General features: G+C 52.5%; 7 protein-coding genes across 7 annotated transcripts; 2 read left to right on the top strand and 5 right to left on the bottom strand.

Moving 5' to 3' along the window:
- Positions 1-426: 426 nt before the first annotated feature.
- Positions 427-1,641, top strand: ACRALDRAFT_2107240 (uncharacterized protein; the record flags this gene model as incomplete). The annotated part of the gene is made up of 3 exons (XM_071023331.1): positions 427-565; positions 625-1,110; positions 1,190-1,641. The coding sequence occupies 3 exons, from the start codon at positions 427-429 to the stop codon at positions 1,639-1,641; spliced, it is 1,077 nt and encodes a 358-aa protein (XP_070874054.1).
- A 349-nt stretch (positions 1,642-1,990) lies between these two features.
- ACRALDRAFT_2107887 (uncharacterized protein) lies at positions 1,991-2,932 on the bottom strand (the record flags this gene model as incomplete). The annotated part of the gene is made up of 4 exons (XM_071023352.1): positions 1,991-2,308; positions 2,439-2,484; positions 2,589-2,621; positions 2,757-2,932. 4 exons carry the CDS (start codon positions 2,930-2,932, stop codon positions 1,991-1,993), a joined length of 573 nt encoding a protein of 190 aa, XP_070874053.1.
- A 976-nt stretch (positions 2,933-3,908) lies between these two features.
- On the top strand, positions 3,909-4,712 carry ACRALDRAFT_2106336 (uncharacterized protein; the record flags this gene model as incomplete). Its single annotated transcript, XM_071023294.1, has 1 exon — positions 3,909-4,712. The coding sequence occupies one exon, from the start codon at positions 3,909-3,911 to the stop codon at positions 4,710-4,712; it is 804 nt and encodes a 267-aa protein (XP_070874052.1).
- A 301-nt stretch (positions 4,713-5,013) lies between these two features.
- On the bottom strand, positions 5,014-6,577 carry ACRALDRAFT_2053862 (uncharacterized protein; the record flags this gene model as incomplete). The annotated part of the gene is made up of 1 exon (XM_071021688.1): positions 5,014-6,577. Exon 1 carries the CDS (start codon positions 6,544-6,546, stop codon positions 5,014-5,016), a length of 1,533 nt encoding a protein of 510 aa, XP_070874051.1. The 5' UTR covers positions 6,547-6,577.
- Positions 6,578-8,188: 1,611 nt separating this feature from the next.
- Positions 8,189-8,788, bottom strand: ACRALDRAFT_2042838 (uncharacterized protein; the record flags this gene model as incomplete). Its single annotated transcript, XM_071021290.1, has 1 exon — positions 8,189-8,788. The coding sequence occupies one exon, from the start codon at positions 8,786-8,788 to the stop codon at positions 8,189-8,191; it is 600 nt and encodes a 199-aa protein (XP_070874050.1).
- Positions 8,789-10,026: 1,238 nt separating this feature from the next.
- On the bottom strand, positions 10,027-10,910 carry ACRALDRAFT_1064748 (uncharacterized protein; the record flags this gene model as incomplete). The annotated part of the gene is made up of 2 exons (XM_071017035.1): positions 10,554-10,910; positions 10,027-10,479 (listed from the first exon to the last, which is right to left on the bottom strand). Coding segments are annotated over exons 1-2 (556 nt in total), but the record flags the coding sequence as incomplete, so codon positions are not given.
- Positions 10,911-11,468: 558 nt separating this feature from the next.
- Positions 11,469-14,304, bottom strand: ACRALDRAFT_1051502 (uncharacterized protein). The gene is made up of 4 exons (XM_071015691.1): positions 13,261-14,304; positions 12,788-13,122; positions 12,145-12,717; positions 11,469-12,062 (listed from the first exon to the last, which is right to left on the bottom strand). The coding sequence occupies exons 1-4, from the start codon at positions 13,906-13,908 to the stop codon at positions 11,921-11,923; spliced, it is 1,698 nt and encodes a 565-aa protein (XP_070874048.1). The 5' UTR covers positions 13,909-14,304; the 3' UTR covers positions 11,469-11,920.
- Positions 14,305-17,625: the final 3,321 nt, after the last annotated feature.

Raw genomic sequence — 17,625 nt, 5'->3', positions numbered from 1 at the left:
CGTCGACGCAGCCACCTCCGTCATAATTCTGCGAACAATCAAAGTACTCTATACATTTCATCGGTAACAAATTCTGTGCACAAAAAAGTATACAGTACAACCGCAGATCCGCACCGTCCGTCCCAATCGAGCAATTCGATGACGACAGTCGAGAAGCCCAACGTCCATCGAGTTCCTGTTCCTCGTCAACATCTCCATTCAACGGTCAATTTGATCAACGGTCGACTTGGATGACGACGATGTGTTACTTGGCAGCTTCCCGTTCCTTGGTGTTCTACCGGTTGAAGGCCCCCTCCATTCAAATGGGCTCCGCTCCATTATCTCCAACCTCCATGTAGAAAACAATACCAACCCTTTAGAACCTGTTCTGATTTTCCGTCTGCTCGAATTTGTGTGGTCTTCGCTTTTCCAACTCGCCATTCCACCATGATCGATTTCTCTATACTCTTGGAAAACGCCCTCGCCCTGGATGGCTACTACCTGACCGTCACAGCCCTGGTTACCCTCGTCTACCAGCTCCTTTTCTTCGCCATTGCCTTCATCTTTGATTGCAACAAGCTTACCGGTACGCAAATCAAAGAGAGGCACCACAAGCACATACCCCGGCTGACCTTGTCCATGCAGACTTCGCAGGGGGCTCCAATTTCATTGTCCTTGCCATCGTCACCTTGGCCCTCGATGGCACGTGGCATACTCGCCAGATCGTAGCCTCCATCCTCCTCGTCGTATGGGCCGCCCGTCTGTCAGGCTTTCTCCTCTTCCGCATCCTCAGGACCGGGAAGGACGACCATGGCGGCCATCATCGCGTCCCGTTCCTCCCGTGCCTCGGCGGCTGGCTTTTCCAGATGATCTGGGTCTGGACTGTCTCCCTGCCCGTTACCGTCCTCAACTCGCCAGCCGTCGCACGCTTCTCGCAGCCCCCCTTTGGAGGTGGCTGCGATATCGCCGGGGTGGTCCTGTACACTGTCGGGTTGGTCATCGAGTCGGTTAGCGACGCCCAGAAATATCGGTTCCATGCTCGTCATCAGGGGCGCGAGACCGTATGCGACACGGGTCTCTTCTACCTTTCCCGTCATCCCAACTACTTTGGCGAGATACTCATTCAGTTCTGTGCGTTATTTTCCGTCCCGGCAGCAAGACACCGTCTTCATGTACTGGATTGTGTCGTAGCTAACACCTTTTTTTCCAGCCATATACATGGTTGCCATCTCGGCTGCCGATACTCGCTATGTGAGCAATCAAGCTTCGCATGCTCTGTATGCCACGATTCTCGGTCCTGTCGTCCTCACAACGCTGATTCTCTTCGTCTCGGGCCTGCCACTTCTGGAACGACCCAATGCCAAGGAGAGGTTCGAGGAGGACAACGACTGGGAAGCATACAGCTGCTATCTTCAACGGACGAGCATACTATTCCCATTTCCTCCGCGATTATACGAAAATGTGCCGACACTCGTCAAGCGCACCCTATTTCTCGAATTCCCCATGTACGTCTTCGACCCGGCCAGGCATGCCGATGTCGGGCTTGGGGAGGGCCGTGGCGGAAAAGATGCCGCTCGTGGGGCGGTGGGAGACCTGAAGAGCACAACGGGTCCCTCTCACGGCATAAACGATGAAGAGAAGGGACTCCAACCAAGTCCTTGACAAACGACAAATGACGTATGACGAGCATAAGCTATACATTGCATATAGATTGATGAGTAAACGAATGGAATGAAGTATATGATTATTTGGTTGTTCCCCCTTGTAACGTCCCTCTCGCAAATACACCCGCTCCAATAAAGGAACAGCGACTCGGAGTCAAGGCACCACAACACTTGACGGTGTGCATCTCATTCCGTAGAAAGGCAGACTTGGCCAACTCCACTCATCTCCCCGCTTGAGCAGGACGTTGGGGAAAAAAGACAGGGGAGGATAATGATGGAGGGAGTAGAGATTTACTTCAAGCCGAAGTAAAGGGGATCCAAGAAGAGAATGTTTCTCCCTTTGCACCTCAACCGCTCAGCTCGCAAGCGCCGACGACTGGTCCACCTGCACGATCCGCCTCGGAAGACGGCAGGGGCTCATCATTAGGCTGGTCCAACACTTCCTGGGTTTCGCGGTAATGGGTCTCGGGCAAGTCGGCCGAGGAGCCAGCAGAAGACGAAGTGCCGGCGGACGCAGAGCGAAAACCGCCGCTCATATTGCTTTCGGCGTGGGTTTCGGAGCCCTCCGGGATGGGCACCATGGCGGACTTGGTCCAAATGTGTACGGCCTTGGACCAATCTAGACCTTCAATGCAGCCTCCCTTGACGGAGACGACGTCCTTGCTCTGTGGCAAGTGTGGGACATTTCGTGTTAGGAGCTGGCCTGCGCTGTCATGACGTTTATGCAGTGACCAGTGATGTGGGAAGGGCAAGGGGTGAGAAGAGTAAGAAAGGAGACGAGTAGATCAAACATACGGGTGTGGCATGAACGAGGCGGGTGCCGCAGTTTCGACAGAAGTAGCTATTCAGGGGATGATCCAGTCAGGACAGGCTTTAATAGTCGTTGCCGCACACCAAGCAGAACATGTCGTAGGCCGGGGCACTGGATCGCTGGACGTGGCTTACCAGTAAAGGGTATGTCCTGATGCCGTGGGTCGTCTAGATAACAGGCGTGTCAACTCTGTTTAAATTGATTGCCGCTCGGCTCGCATCTCACCAGGACTTGAGACACCGCAAACCGTATACTACAATCTCACGACATGAGCGGCAGGAGAACAATCAGGATACACTCACGCATAGACACTCAATAAATCCATATCAGGCAGCTTGAAACGAGGAAAGATGGCGCTGGTGCCGAATGCGGAACTGGCCTGTCTACGGCACGAGCTGCAGTGGCAGATATAGAGGGCAAGGGGTTTGGGGAGCGGCGTCTTGAAGGCGACTTGGCCGCATTGGCATCGGGCGTCCATGATTTCTTGATACTTCTCTCTTTGGCCTCATAGAGCTCTGGCTCTGCGTCTGGCCAGTAAACACGACAAAAGGGGATGAAGAAGATTATCCGTACATCCTCACCGCATCAAGTCAGGGCATAAATACATATTCCTGGGTTGTCATTGGCACAGGTGTAAGAGTCACAACCAGCTCACAGCTTACAAAAGTTGTATCAGTAATACAGTACTCAGTACTTCATGTTACTGCTTATTCGTACTTCCGTGCGGCCATCCGCAGCCTGGACAACCAAGTCAAGGCGAAGTTCTCCAGTGCGATCAGTCCGTGGACAGACAAGGTAGGGAATTGACCAATGACGGCGGCCAATTCATCATAAGTACCCTTTCACAGAAACAACTCAAGTTTGTTGGCTAACTGGTGCGAGGGTACATATTCGTACATTATTGGGAAGGTACGTGTCGTGACTCATTTGTCAGCAGATGTCCCTTCATAATATAATCCATTACACTACGTAGACACATCGTGAGGGGTCAATTGCTCCGTAGATCTGGATTGTTGGAGCACGATCCCATCACGAACATCACTAATCGCCCAATGAACACCATTCAACGTCATGCCGAAATAAAAATGTCTATTAGTAAAGATGTCTAGATTTCACGAACCAACAGTTCCGAGGTCGGAATACAATCAAGTGAGAGAGGCCGAGAATGGCAGCCAAGCCGCCGATATGTGAGGGGAAATCCACAAATTCCCATCTTCAATGTAGTGTATCAATGGGAACCAACAACAACTGCCTCATATAATTTTATTACTCCTCCTTTCCATATAGATTATAATTATCACTAGCTTCCCCCTCTCCTACGGACGAACTCTCCATCACAAGCGTTAAGCAAGGCAGAGAAACAACAACATTACAACAACATTACAACAACAACAACAACAACAACAACAACAACAGAAAAAAACATCACGAAAACAACAACGGACCAAGACAAAATGGCCTTCTCCCTCACCCAAACCCTCCTCGCCTCCTCCCCAGAGGACTACACCCGTGCCACCACATCCCCCTTCCTCACCTCCGCCGCCGCCGGCACCACCTCGAAATCCCTCCTCAGCCGCTGGCTCGCCAACGACCGCCTCTACATCCACGCCTACGTCCGCGGCACCGGCCGCCTCCTCTCCTTCCTCACCGTCCCCGACCTCGCCCCTCCCTCCTCCTCCTCCCCGAACCCCGACCCAGCCACCCGCCTCCTCGACTGGCTCGTCGACGCCCTCGTCAACGTGCGCCGCGAGGAGAACTTCTTCCTCGAGACCGCCGCCCGCTACAACCTCTCCCTCGACCTCCCCACCACTTCCTCCACCGGCGACCACACCGCCCCCACCGTCCCGGACGACCAGAAACTACAAGGCCTCCGCCGCTGGGAATCCCTCTTCGGCTCCGTCGCCCCCGGTCCCGCCGGCCAACCCCTCCCCTGGCTCGAAGCCGCCGTCCTCTACTGGGGCACCGAGATCTGCTACCTCGACGCCTGGTCCGGCGTCAAGGCCCGCCTGACCCCGCGCGCCGACCCGTCGCAGGACGCCGACGGTGGCGCCCTCCGCACCCAGTTCCTCCACAACTGGACCAACGACGAGTTTGCCAGGTTCGTCCACCGCCTCGCCGCCATCATCGACGATGCCGTGGCCGAGCTGGTCGCGTCGGGCGGCGAGGGGGTCAAGGCCCAGTTGCTGGAGCGGGTGAAGCCCGTGTGGCGGGACGTTCTTTTGGCCGAGGAGTCCTTCTGGCCCGCCGAGTCGGAGTAATTCCAATTCTTTAATTTTTATTCTCCGCCAGAGGCAGCATCAACTGGGTGAATTTATATTCAAAGGAAAAAGAATTGTAGCCATAATTTCTCATCGAATATGAAAAAAGGAGAAATCAGATCCTCAAGACAAACAAACACCTTGGAACGCCAGACTCGCTTTGCCTATTTACTCCTATGTGCCTTTTTTTTTTTTTTTTTTTTTTTTTAAGGTCCCCCTACGACATGCCGCATGTTGCTCTGCTAGCATTCCCGTCTTCTGTTGCACCTTCTATTCCCAGTCCTTACAACTTCCCAACTGGTCATCTACCGTCTGAGCACCAGTCTTCCAACCTTCTCGCCCCTGTCATGATGGGACGGTCCACGAACCTCCAAAACACGTCGGCCACCCACACGATGCAGGGCCACATGATAACGATGCCCAGGATCCACACCAGCGTCTGCTGCGTCGGCGTGTCCGCCCCAATGAGCCCCTTGAGTCCACTCGCCACGGGCCCTGAGCGGAAGTGCTTGCTCCCCGGGTTCCCGCTCGCCGCCGTGGACGCGGCGCGACCGATGACGCGGCCCTGGACCATGTTGAGAATGGGCCCGTGGACGATGTACAAAGCGTAACTGATGCGGCCGAGGTATTGCAGCACGTTGTTCTCCAGGCATCTCTGCAAAAGGTCGACCTGAGTGATGGTCCAGACGAGTCCTATGGCCGACAAGGAAAACCAGAATTTCTGCGGTCCGCGCTCGTCCTGCTCGATGGAGGAGAAGGGTTCGGGGGTCTTGGCGAGGAGGAAGTGGATGCCCGGAGTCCGTTCGGCGTTTTCGTTGGGCCAACCCGCGATGAACCACCACAGGAGAACGACGGCGGTATAGAGTACCGTCTTCATGACGGACCGGACTTTTATATTGGCGTTGGCGTGGTCATTACCGTTGTCGCTGGCGTTGTTTTTTTGCCGGGGCTTCCATTCCACGAATTTCGTCAGAGTCAAAGGCTTGTCCGCTTGCTTGAGGTGAAGCTCGGCTATCAGGCTGCCGCCGATGAACTCAAAAGCGGCCCAGCGACCACAGCCGAGACAGTATAACATGATGGAGACCAAAGCGGCAAGGCGGAGTGGGCGCCGCATGGGCGACACGACCAGGAGGACCATGAAGAGCAGCATCGAGTGGATAAACTCGATGGGTATGGTCCAGAGGTGGATGTCGTAGGTGGGGCGGAGGTCGTAGTCCCAGGACCACGGCCAGGTGATGCTGCGGAACAGCGCATGCCACCAGTCTTCCAACTGCTCGTAGAAGCTCGGCAGGGGTTCGTAGAGGAATCCACTATAGATGAGGAGGAGGATAATAAAGGTCGATACGACACATGGGCCGAAAAGACGGATGGGTCGGCGGAAGGCGGATGAGGCCAAGATGGCCTGGCAACGCTCCACATCGCGGGCGTGCAGTGCCTTGAGGGGTTTGTAGGAGAGGACGAAGCCGGAGATGACGAAGAATACGTGGATCATGGGCCGGCCCGAGAAGATGAGGCGAACAAAAGGAAGCTGGAGGGCGGCGGACGATGTCTTGTTCAAACCCCATGACGGGACAAAGTAGTCGTGGTTGTCCTCGGTGTAGTGGCAGATGGACACGATCAGCGAGGCCACCCCGCGGAGGCCATCGATGTATGATGTCGCATGCAGGCGCAGGGCCTTGGGGTGATGCTCGTGGCGGAGCTGGTCAACGAGGAAGCTCGGGAGCAGGGCGATGAGCGCATTGGTTATCCACCTCGACCGCATGGCCGATATAGCCCTGCGCGCGGAGCTGAGCGTGTCAGTATACAGCATGGAAATGATGTGCATGATGTACATGATGTATGAACAGCATATGTCGACAGTGGGGGAAGCAGGAGGCCGGGAGAAGTGGCCCAAGATGCTGGATATCAAGTCTGCCTGCAGGTGGTATGACGTACCTAGGTAGGGGAGAATGAATACGGGGTTACCAACGAGGGTACTACTTAAAGTTCGATCTAAGGAGGTAGGACAGGTCCCCGGTGTCAGGTAGGAGCTGTCGGGGGTGAGGATGGAGCTTGTAGAGTAGCTTGTTCATATAACGATGTTTCCACGCACCTACTCCGTAGCATGAGCATAGAGGAGGTGACAAGGAAAAAAAGGAACGAGAAGAGTGGATGAGAGGATAAAGATGCAAAGGAGACAGAACGACAACAGTAACGATGAGAGAAGTGGCCGATTCAAGCGACGCGATGGACTGGTCTCCTTGGCTTTGAGTGCTCAGAGACGGAAAAGCGATAATATATCTAAGGAAAATACATTACCACATCTCGTGCTTACCATAGAAAATGTATGGGTATCGAATGGAATCTACCTACCCTCATATACCTGCTAACACGCAGGGAGAGCTACGAGTATATGAATAGGTAGGAAATTCGACAACCCTACCCAGCAGTCCAGTATGAGTAACTCCCCGACGGTTAGGACAAGGGAACGGCAAGGGGGTTTTATCAACATGAACTCGGGGGATGGTTCCATCCATGTCTCACTCCCGGATACACGGCGGGTTGCTGGCATGGAATGAGACCCTTGGTTCGCGTTTCCGCATTCCCCAGGACGCGTGCGCCCTTGTTAGCTCAATTAGGGCGAAAGACGAGCAAGATTTGGCGACCTTGGCAAAAGGGCCAAGACGAAAGGAGGGTGAGCGAGGACCAACGAGCGTTCACACCGGGGAAGGGGGAGGAATCGGAGAGGAATCGGAGAGGAATCGAGGGACCAATATATGACACGGAGGTGCCAATGCGAATGACTTGGTACCTTGTATACGGTACAGAGTGGTCGTGGTTTCCCCCCCGGGAAAGATGGAGCAAACTTCAGTGAAGCGGCAGGAACGATGCGGGTGCTTCGGGTGCTGACATCATAAGGCCACTGCTTGAGTTGAAGAGCTCGGTCAGGCACCCTCGAGCGCCTTGTAAGGTACCTAATAACTGGAGGTACCTTGAGTGGCAGTCGCGGGTACATCTGAGACATGGTAAAATAGCTTGATAGATGGTTCAAGGCAAAAGTACATGTGGTGGTGAAGCAGGTAACCATTGTTTATCTGTCGCTCTAAACAGCTGACGGTACGTGTAGGTATAACAAGGCGAGTATTCAACACGAATACCGGCCCCCGTTCATCCATCTTAGCAAGCCGCCGTTGAATTATTTGCCAAGTCCCACGAGGCTCCTCGTGAGTCTCGTTGTCGTTTCCGCATTCCTCGGGTGGCTCGAATGCACGTCTGATTTGCTGGCGCCGGAATTTTGAATGCTGCTGTCATGTAAGCGATGGACAAGAACCCCTTGCGTTGTACATGTGTAGCCGTAAAAGGCTCCATGTGGCTTACTGTCCATGGAGGGATATATGTGTTCTGAGTTCACGTCTGGGCCATGAGAGCCTTGAATGTATTGTTTGTTGCTCACCATCGAACCAAGTCGATTCACTGACCCCTCGGTCTTCTCCAGCTCAACAAGTCTTCGACCGAGAATGGTGCCGCGTTACCATAGCCCGCGCGGGCCTCAACCAGAGCTTATGCCGTAGGGTGCAGCGCTCATCACTCGTCCCCGTGACCCCATACCCATACCTCGGAGTCACCGACTTGTTCACGTCAAACTTGGGTGCATACACTTCCCAGTACGTGTCGACCTCTTCTCTGTTGGCAAGGTCGACGTGCTTCAGCTTCTTGGGAACAAAAATACCTGCGTCCCGGCGAAGCCTCCAGCGGATCCTGTTCATCCTCTCGCTCATCGCGTCTGGGACGTCGACACAGAGGAAGAGGAGCGCCCGAACACTCAGGGAACATATGCCCCCAAACGCCAAAGCAAAACAGCGTATGGCAGGCCAAACGAATTGGACCACCGGCAGTAGAACTTGGTACATCATGTATTGGAGAAGAACGGTGCTTGGTCGCCATAGCCGAGGGTAGCAGCATGCGGCGGCCAATATACCCAGAAGGATGCTGACATTGAGCCAAAAGAGTGTACGCTCGTCCATGCCGTTTCTACGATAGTAGTCTAGCACTGTGGTAAAGCAAGCGGGAAACTTGGTCGAGGTCAAGGTTGTCATATCTCTGATTCACCCTTGGTTAGTATATCGGCGAGATTCGAACATGATACCGTGCTGAAGTGCTCACCTTGCGTATGTACTGTGAAGACGAAATTCCCGGTTGAACTCATGTCCGAAGCAAGGACTACTCTTGGCCAAGTGAGAGTCGACGTCAAGGTTGATCGCCTAGTCGATGCTGTACGCGAGGCAAGCTGTGTTGTTGGTGAGAACTGGCCACGAGAGAGAGCTCAGGATGACCTCATATATACCGCAGCATAGCCAACATAGATAATGGAAGTGAATGGAGGAGGTGAATTCTAAAACACGAGGCACAGCTCCAGATGAAGCCGGTGACCTCTTCAGAGTGTTGCTTATGAGTATTGTGGCCCGTTGCGCTGTCATGTATGGCCCGGGAGCTCGTGATTCACTGGTAGAAAGCCAAGAGAACTTGAATGGCGTGCAAAAGCCGGTGCCAATGGATTGACCATGGTATACTCTGTAAACCTAATTGCATAGTTCCGGTGATGTCTTGCGCCGCAACTATCACCGGAATCTCGAATAGGGGAACACGTAGTCCAGTATCGCTGTCGGCTGTCGGCCACATTGGTTGCATCGCTGACAAGACAGCATGTGCTGATCGTGTTATAGATAGACGGGCCGGGGGTTAAGAGTTAAGTAGTTCGGTCCCTTGGTGAAGGGCGTGACAGGCGACTGGGAAAGAAAGATTGTTAACAGCTGAACTCGGGACATTGATATGATCGCATGTAGGTAGGTATAAACGAACCCCGAGAACGCCATGTCCCACGGTCGCAGCTGAAACCAAGAGACAACTCACATCATGCCCATCCATTTGCCTCAGTATACGAACGGAACCGATGGCAACGTTGTAGAAACGTGGCCACAAGAGCCGGCAGTACATCCCAGACAGCGCCCCAACCCATCGTAGGCTGCCTTGGTAAGCTTCGGCATCACTGCGCTCCCCGTAGGTGCCGAGTGGCGGCCAACAGCGACTACTGCCAGTGTCAACCCGATTTCATATACGGGGAACTCCGCCGCTGACAGCGAGTCGCGACCTCTTCGCCGCATCCTTCTCCAACTCAATGTTGCGAGGCAGCTCAAAGTCGCCGCGCGAGGCAAACCAGAAGAACACCTCCGGCTCCGGCAGCTGTTGCTGTTGCTGTGGCTGCTGCTGCTGCTGCTGCTGTTGCGGCCGTCCCTGGCTATCCGTCATCACGACATCGCCCTCGCCGTCGCCCTCCCCCTCCTCGTCCTCTTCATCCTCGCTCTCCTCCGGGTCCTCCACCGGCCTCTTCAGACCCGTCCGCACCTTCTCGATCCCCTCCTCCCTTTCCTTGCGCGTGTACCCGTCCCCCGCCTCCTCGAGCACGTATTGCTGCACGCGTCCCTGCGTCCACTCTCGTATGTCGTCCCACACGGCCTGGAGCCTCCGCAGCCCGTCCCCCCCGCCGGACGCCGCGCCGGACGCGCGCACTTCTCGCGTCTTCTCCAGGCCGCGCTCCACGTGCTCCTCGACCTCGGGCTCTCGCTTCTTGCGTAGCAGCGTCAGGAGGACGTTCTCCTGCGTGCGGCCGGGGAAGTTGACGGCGGGATGGATCGAGGTGTGGGCGAAGGGGACGGCATTCTCGGTGAGCACGTCGAGCAGGGATTGGAGGTTGCGGAGGAGAATGTGGTATTGTGCTTGGAGAGACGATCTGCGAAATAGCCGTTAGCAAAAGAAAAAGTAAGGGGGCGGCATCTCGCCATCCACGTGGATATATTTACGCACGGGGGAGGAAGCGGATTGCTCTTGACAATGTCGGCCTTGAAGCTCTGAATACTGTTGGACAGTTGGTACAGACGATGACGCGTCTGCTCGATGGACCTGGTCTCGTCGTCGGTGAGACCTAGCACGTTGACCGGATTCCGCGAGCCGTATGTCATGTTATCAATCGGTGTTACGAACGGAGGTTATCCCAGCTCGTGTCGGAAGTATTGCGTCGGGAGGGTGTCGTCTCGAGGATTCGTAAAAGCAGAATGCTGCTGGCTGGTGAAAGGGCGCAGGTGCTCTGAAGGGAGTGTATGAGGTTGGGTTGCTTCAATTGGTATGCAAGTAATGGGGAAGAAAGGCGATGAAGAGATTGAGATGAATGCGGTGAATTGGGTCGAGTTTTCGATGAGGTCGAGAAGTGGCAGGGACGAGTTTGGTTTGGTGCAGAGCTGATGATTCTCACCGAGTTCACCTCGGAGCGAGGGGATGTGGGGTAAGTATTACTCAAGCTAATTGTGGTTGCTCACCGAAACACATTCGGTGTACTGAGTACAATGCAAGGTCAGGTCCGGATCCTGGGCACGACCATGTATCTCTAGCCACCCACAAATCCCGGTTGATTAATGGTGGGTTGTATCATTACCCCATATCCTGGAGCAGTCCCGCTCCAGCCGCATAATAGAGAGAAGCTAACGTGGTTGAGGTCCAGTTTGGGGAACAGAGGTGGGTGGGCATCACGTATCACTGGTGAGATCTAACGCCGGTAATTCTGGAGACGACCGGGTGCGGCTCTGCGCCAATACCCAACGTCGGGTGAGGTGGTGATATTGAGAAAGCCATGCTACATTCTTATAGTGAAAAGGAAAAGAACAGTATAAAAATAGGTAATTTATTTTACAGAGAACTGAATGTTTCGTAATATGAACAAAACACAGACACCTAAAACCTTTTCTCTTATACTTTTCCCCCATCCCGCCCTGTCTACCTGGACCATGGACAGGCAGAGTGCTTGTGAAGACCAATTTAAAAGCACTTACAATGTAGTTTGCCTGGAATCTTTTTCCAGGTCGTTTTGGTACCGATCCCCCTTCCCAAGCCGAAGCACTCATGTATATAATGCGGCTATATCGACATGATGCAAGAATCATGCAGCATGACATGGAAATGCACGACCAGGCATGTAGAGCCCAAGAAACAAGACATGAAAACAAAAAGTAGAAGCTTGGCTGTTCTCCATGCCAATGCTACCGAATCAAAACGCGCGCTCGGATGCAGCATTGGGATATCACAGCACAAATTCGCGAAAATTCCAAGTCATATAGGCGTTCAAACACGTGGAGACCCGCAAAGGGATCGAAAGCCGACTTCGAAAAAAGCTCGAGGACTTACTGGTTATGAGAACCAGCTTGATCGACCAAGATGGTGGAGCCGATGGTCGCTCGCGGGATTTCCCGGCCGTATTGGTCCACAGGGGGGTACCGAGCGCGGCGCTCCAGGTCGTCAAGGGGAATCTGAGAGCGGATATACCTGAAGAAGAGTTAGCGCCGTCAAAGCATCAGCACCTCCAAGGGACCGGTGTAACAAGAAGGAAGGGACAAAGAAAACGTACTTGACTCGTCCATCATCATCAGGGTTAAAGTCCCAGCTGGTAAAGGCGCCCTTGGTAAGAGCGGACCAGACCAGTCGACGTTTGCGCTGTGAGAGCAAGACCTCTTGGGTAATGGCGTCCAAGTCCCACCGCTCCGCGGCCTCGGCGTTGAATTCAGCCAACTTCTGGATGGCCTCCTTCTCTTGCTCCGTCTCAGCAGCCTTGGCCGAGATCTTGGCCAGGTCCACCAGCTCGAGGGGGTCGTTCGCCAGGTTGAAGAGCTGGACGCCATCCGTGGGGCAGGTGATGTACTTCCAGGGACCGCGCCTGATCATCATGAGCGGGCTGATGGTGCCCTCGCCCGTGTACTCGGCGAACACGGTGTCATGACCCTCCCTGCCCTCCAGGTGCGGGAGCAGGGAGATGCCGTCCATGGGAAGGCCGGCGGCAGGCTTGGTGCCCACGAGGTCGCACATGGTAGGGAGGAGGTCCAGGGTCGAGACGTTCTGGGATACGCGGCGAGGCTCAAACTGGCTAGGGTGGTGGATGAAGAGCGGCACGCGCACCGAAGACTCAAAGTAGCTCATCTTGTACCTGATCATCCCGTCAGCCCAAAACAGAAACATTCAATGTTTCAGCAATTAGAAGGCTTTCCCGCACTTACCAGAGCCCGCGCTCTCCCAGCATGTCGCCGTGGTCGCCGCTAAAGACAACGATGGTGTTTTCGTCGAGCCGGCACTGCTTCAGAACGTCCAGCAGGCGACCGACGCAGTCATCTACGTAGCTGACAGAGCCATAGTAGGCCCGCTTCGCCTGTTTGATCTGCTCGTCGGTAAAGTCCTTGTCCCACAGATCGCACACCTTCAGGAGGCGCTTGCTGTGGGGATCCTGTTCCTCCTTGGGAATTCGGACCTTGGGCAGCTCAATATCCACACCCTCGTAAAGATCCCAGTACTTCTGCTCAATGGTGTACGGGTCATGCGGGTGAGTGAGGGAAACCTGTGCCGTTCAATCAGCATACCACAACCACGTAAAGGCACGGAACAGACCAGTAGAAAGACACCAAAAAAGACGTCAAGCTGCCGAGCTGCCGGAGAATGCCTAAGAAGAAGACACCTTGTGTGTTTATGCACGTACAGTCAGACAGAAAGGGCGCGAGTCGGGCCCCTCACGAACATGGTCGTAGAGAAACTGAGTAGACTTGTACATCACCTCCTCGTCATAGTCCAACTGGTTGCTACGGACGCAGACACCAGCCTGGAGAATGGAGCTGGCGTTGTGGTACCATTCCAGGCGCGTGTCGGGCTGGTCCCAGTTGACGGCCCATCCAAAGTCGCCCGGGTAAATGTCGCTGGTCAGGCGGGTCTCGTAGCCATGAAGCTGGTCGCCGATGAAGTGCATCTTGCCGGCAAGGGCGGTGTGGTACCCGTGGAGGCGGAGATAATGGGCATAGGTGGGGACGTCACTGGAGATCTGGCTAGCATTGTCATAAGCCCCGATCTTCATGGGCAGGAGACCCGAGATCATACTCATGCGCGAAGGGGCACACAAGGGAGACGGACAATAAGCCGAGTCGAACTGGACCGACTTGGCCGCGAGGGCATCCAGATTGGGCGTCTTGATCTGGGAGTCTGGGTTGTAGGCCTTGAGCTGGGGGGCAGCAAGCTGATCGGCCATGATGTAGAGGATGTTTGGTTTCTTCCCTCCGGCCGAACCTTGGTTCTGCACGGGCCTGGAGGCCGTGGTCACGGGGGAAGAGGGGAGGGAGTTGAGATCCGGCGCCATCTTCGATGTGTGAGAGGTGGGACGCAGGAGTGACTTGGTTTGGCAGTCACACCAGACGCTTGAAAGGATAGGAGCAGATGGATGTATGGGTAGTTGTAATAAGTAGTGAGACCAGTAAGTATAGGGCAAGTCGGCACAACTCAGGGGTGGCGTAATAAAGTCTCCGAGACTGATGGAAGAGTCCGAAGGATAAGTAGCGAGTGAGGGATATGTATGTGTGAGAGGGAGAAATGATCAATCCAGCGCTGTCGTTGTCGATGCTGGATGAAGAGGAGAGTTTGAAGGAGACAAGAGTGAAAATAATGAAAACAAGAGGAGACGACTCGCCTTCTTGAAGTGTCCTCGAGGCGGGGCTATTACACAATGTAAGAGGGATAGAAGATAGCGGGGAGAGGTGAAAAGGGGGGGGGTTTGGCCCTCAGATGTTGACTAGTTTAGCTGACTTGGAACCCTCTAGGCGAAGCAGACGAGGATAGATGTGTAATACGCTGGTCAAGAAAGCAAACGAGGATGCCTAGAAAGAGGGAATCCGGGGGAGAGAAGAGAAAATAGCCGGTTTGCTTTGACATGACTGGCGGTCATGGCCATGTGGACTCTCTCTCGTCTGGAGGGTGTAGAGGGGGAGATGACGGTTTATTTTACGTGGGCCCGGCCTGCCTCACCGGATAGCAGTAATTCGGGCTAGGGGCAAAATCTCGCATCTCTACGCTTATGCACTTGCATTTGTTAAGGTTCGTATTCGACTAGTTGCATTCTCGGTGTCGAGCTCCTGAAGGAAGCGAGGGGGAAGGATCAAAGAAAAAAAAAAAAAAAAAAGAGAAAAAAAAAAAAAAGAATTAGTCACATGAGATGGGGTGATTTTGGGGGTTGGCGCCAGTCGATTCTGTCACATGACTAAATGGGTTATGTAAATATAGTTGTACTGGTACGGCTACGCAGCGCGGATTTGGGACTCCGAGCTCCTGGGCTATTAGCCACTAGAGCTGGTGTGGCTTATGGATAAAACAGGCTACTGGAAGGGGATTCCTATTAGTTGTATTTAGCCGAGGTATAGCCTATATATAGCTTAGCCTCCTATGAGCCTGAGGTGTGGAATTAAGGTAATCTATCGTATCTCTATAGCTCGGTTCGGTTAATTATAGCTTCTTGTTATAGTTATAAGCCCGGGTAGTAGCAGTATACTAGTAACTTCTACTAATCGTAAAGACCGTTCCGAGTTATGATTCCTTTATCTCTTTCCTATATTTATTTTATCCCCTGTCCACTTCTGTTATATATCACCTGCTCCCTTGCACCTATACCTCGCTTACTTTTCCGTTTTTAAGCACTATGGCCTATACCCTGGAGATCGACTACGCGGTTAACGCTTCGGATATGCCTAAGCTTATATACTCGAATTATTAGATCGATTAGTACTCTGTAGTTAGAGGCGCGGCTCGCACGCTGGAAATATAGTATATAATCGATCCGGATAAGCCTAATTAGTCTAACGATATCCTGCCAGAGCTTAATCCTATTTCCGAGCATAAGATCCGCGAGCGTCTTATAACCCGTAGCGGCGAAGTCGTTAAGTAATTATCCGATAATAAGGTTAAAGCAGCTCTGCTTAGGGCACTATAGTCCTCGGATTTAAAGAGAAAGGAATACTAACCCCTTACTAGGAAGCTTAAAACGATCCTGTCTCTGATCCGGAAGACTAGTAACGTTACTGGTTTCGAGATGGCTGTCTTTAAAGCTATCTCGGTAATACGGGCAGAGCCGCTTATATCCACGGTCCGCGAGGGTCGTTATACTATTCGCTAGCTGCTTAAAGCTCTTAAGGACGCCTACGCTCCTAGCGAGCTTACTATCCTATCGACTATCCAGAACGATTACCGATCTATTCTACGCGATGCCTAACGCGGAAATACTAAGCCGGAGGCTTAGTACGAAGCTTGGATCCGTTAATTATCGCGCGCCAGAAACTATAGATAGAAGGAGGTAGACGAGATTTTAGTAATCCGCGAGTTTATACTAGCTATATATCGCTTTACGCCCTAGTGGTCCTTTACTAAGCTGCTTAAATTAGGCGATTATCGTAGGAAGAATATCTAGCTAGAGATCCTTAACTATAGCTAGTCCTTTATCGATTTTATCCACGATTCGAAGTCGAACGCCTATAACGGCTTAGTAGTATATACTATACTTAGCGGCCGTTCCGATTAACTAAAGGATAGCGGATAAGGGGGTCGGCGGTCCTACGAATACCCCTATTAGCGCTTATACCGTTAGAAGCCTATATATTATAACTATTTAAAATACGCGCTTACCGGTAGCTGCCCGGACCCGAAGGTTAAGCTAGATAAGGCCCGGTGCGATAAGATCCGAGTAGAATACTAAAAGTTATACTGGAAGTAGCTCCGTGAAAACTAAGTAAAGTTAGGCTAGACCGCTAGAGCGGATTTATCGAAAAGCAGTAACTCTCCTACCTATCCAGGTTATATCGTCGCGGTCATTTTAGATCCCGATATAATCTACGGAGAGCACTAAGCTACGTAGGTTTTTATTACTATAACGCCTAGCTTATATCCGCTCTTAAAGAGCACTTTACTTAATAACTACGGAGCTACCTATCTAGTAAACTCGTTTAACCTCCTCGAGCCCGGTATATTCGTCCTATCTAATAGCGAATATATCGAGGCCGGCATAACTTTCTTTCTGATCTTAGGCTATAGTACCCGAGTGCTATAAGGGATTTTTAATAGCGCTAGAGGAGCTCCGAAGGTGGATTTAACGCTAAAAAAGGTAGCTGTTATTAAAGGGTTTTACACGAATATAGTCTCTAAGGCTCTGCTATAAAGGGTTAGGATTTAGGTCTAAGGGTACGATTACTCCCTGCGCTACGGAACTCCTAAAAAGAGCGAGATTTTATTAAAGATAAGCCGTTAATATAACCTTACCTTCCTTAAATATAAGCCCCTTTCTTCGTACTTTTTTTCTTCCTATTTAGGCCCTAAAAGCTAGGGGGTGATACCGATCCGTATAGACCCTATCTAGCTGCTTATAGTAGTAGCTTACTAACTAAGGCCACGCTTTCGTCCCTCTTACGACCCCCCACGTCCCTATATCGATATCGAGAATCTATGGTATCTAAGGGCAGGTTATCTTAGCCTAGAGGCGCTCCGCGCGCTGGTTAGGAACGCCCGAAACGTGTAGATTTCTAGAACCGAGCGGTATAACTATAAGACCTATAGGATAACCTACTAAACTCGGGTTATCTTACGCCGGAAGTCAGAGAATCGCTTACCACGCCCCTTTTAGCGCGTCCTATAGGATATTAGGGACTTTCTAAGCGGCTATAACGGAGATAGGTGGGCCGTTTTCTTTAGGGATAAATATAGCGGTTAGACCTTCGTTATAACGTTACCGTCTAGGATAGTAGACGAGGTGTTCCGCGTTCTCTTTAGCTTCGAGAGGTGGGTTAAGAGATAGTTTTAGGTTATGATTTATAAACTACGCTCCGATAATAAGCCTAGCCTGCTGTCTTTAGGTAAAAAGTCGCGTTATAGGCACTAAAGCGGAGTGGAGGGTATAGACCTGGAAACGACCCCCCTTTATACTCACGAACCGAATAGCGGTATCGAACGCCTTATTAAGGAGATTACGGATAAAATAAACGCTATGCTTAATAGCGCTAGTCTTTTAGTAAAGATATAGCCGGAAGCGTTAAAAGTAGTA

Source organism: Sodiomyces alcalophilus (genome assembly GCF_042370955.1).
Source record: "Sodiomyces alcalophilus JCM 7366 unplaced genomic scaffold ACRALscaffold_5, whole genome shotgun sequence".
Taxonomy (NCBI): domain Eukaryota; kingdom Fungi; phylum Ascomycota; class Sordariomycetes; order Glomerellales; family Plectosphaerellaceae; genus Sodiomyces; species Sodiomyces alcalophilus.
This window is presented reverse-complemented; position numbering and strand designations above follow the sequence as displayed.

What these genes read in the sequence shown, in the direction of transcription:
- ACRALDRAFT_1051502 (XM_071015691.1), bottom strand. Translation starts at nt 13,908, where the DNA reads ATGGCGCCGGATCTCAACTCCCTCCCCTCTTCCCCCGTGACCACGGCC. An exon ending in CTGGGAGAGCGCGGGCTCTG is followed by an intron (nt 12,718 to 12,787) that starts GTAAGTGCGGGA and finishes CGGGATGATCAG; the next exon opens with GTACAAGATGAGCTACTTTG. An exon ending in GATGATGATGGACGAGTCAA is followed by an intron (nt 12,063 to 12,144) that starts GTACGTTTTCTT and finishes ACTCTTCTTCAG; the next exon opens with GTATATCCGCTCTCAGATTC.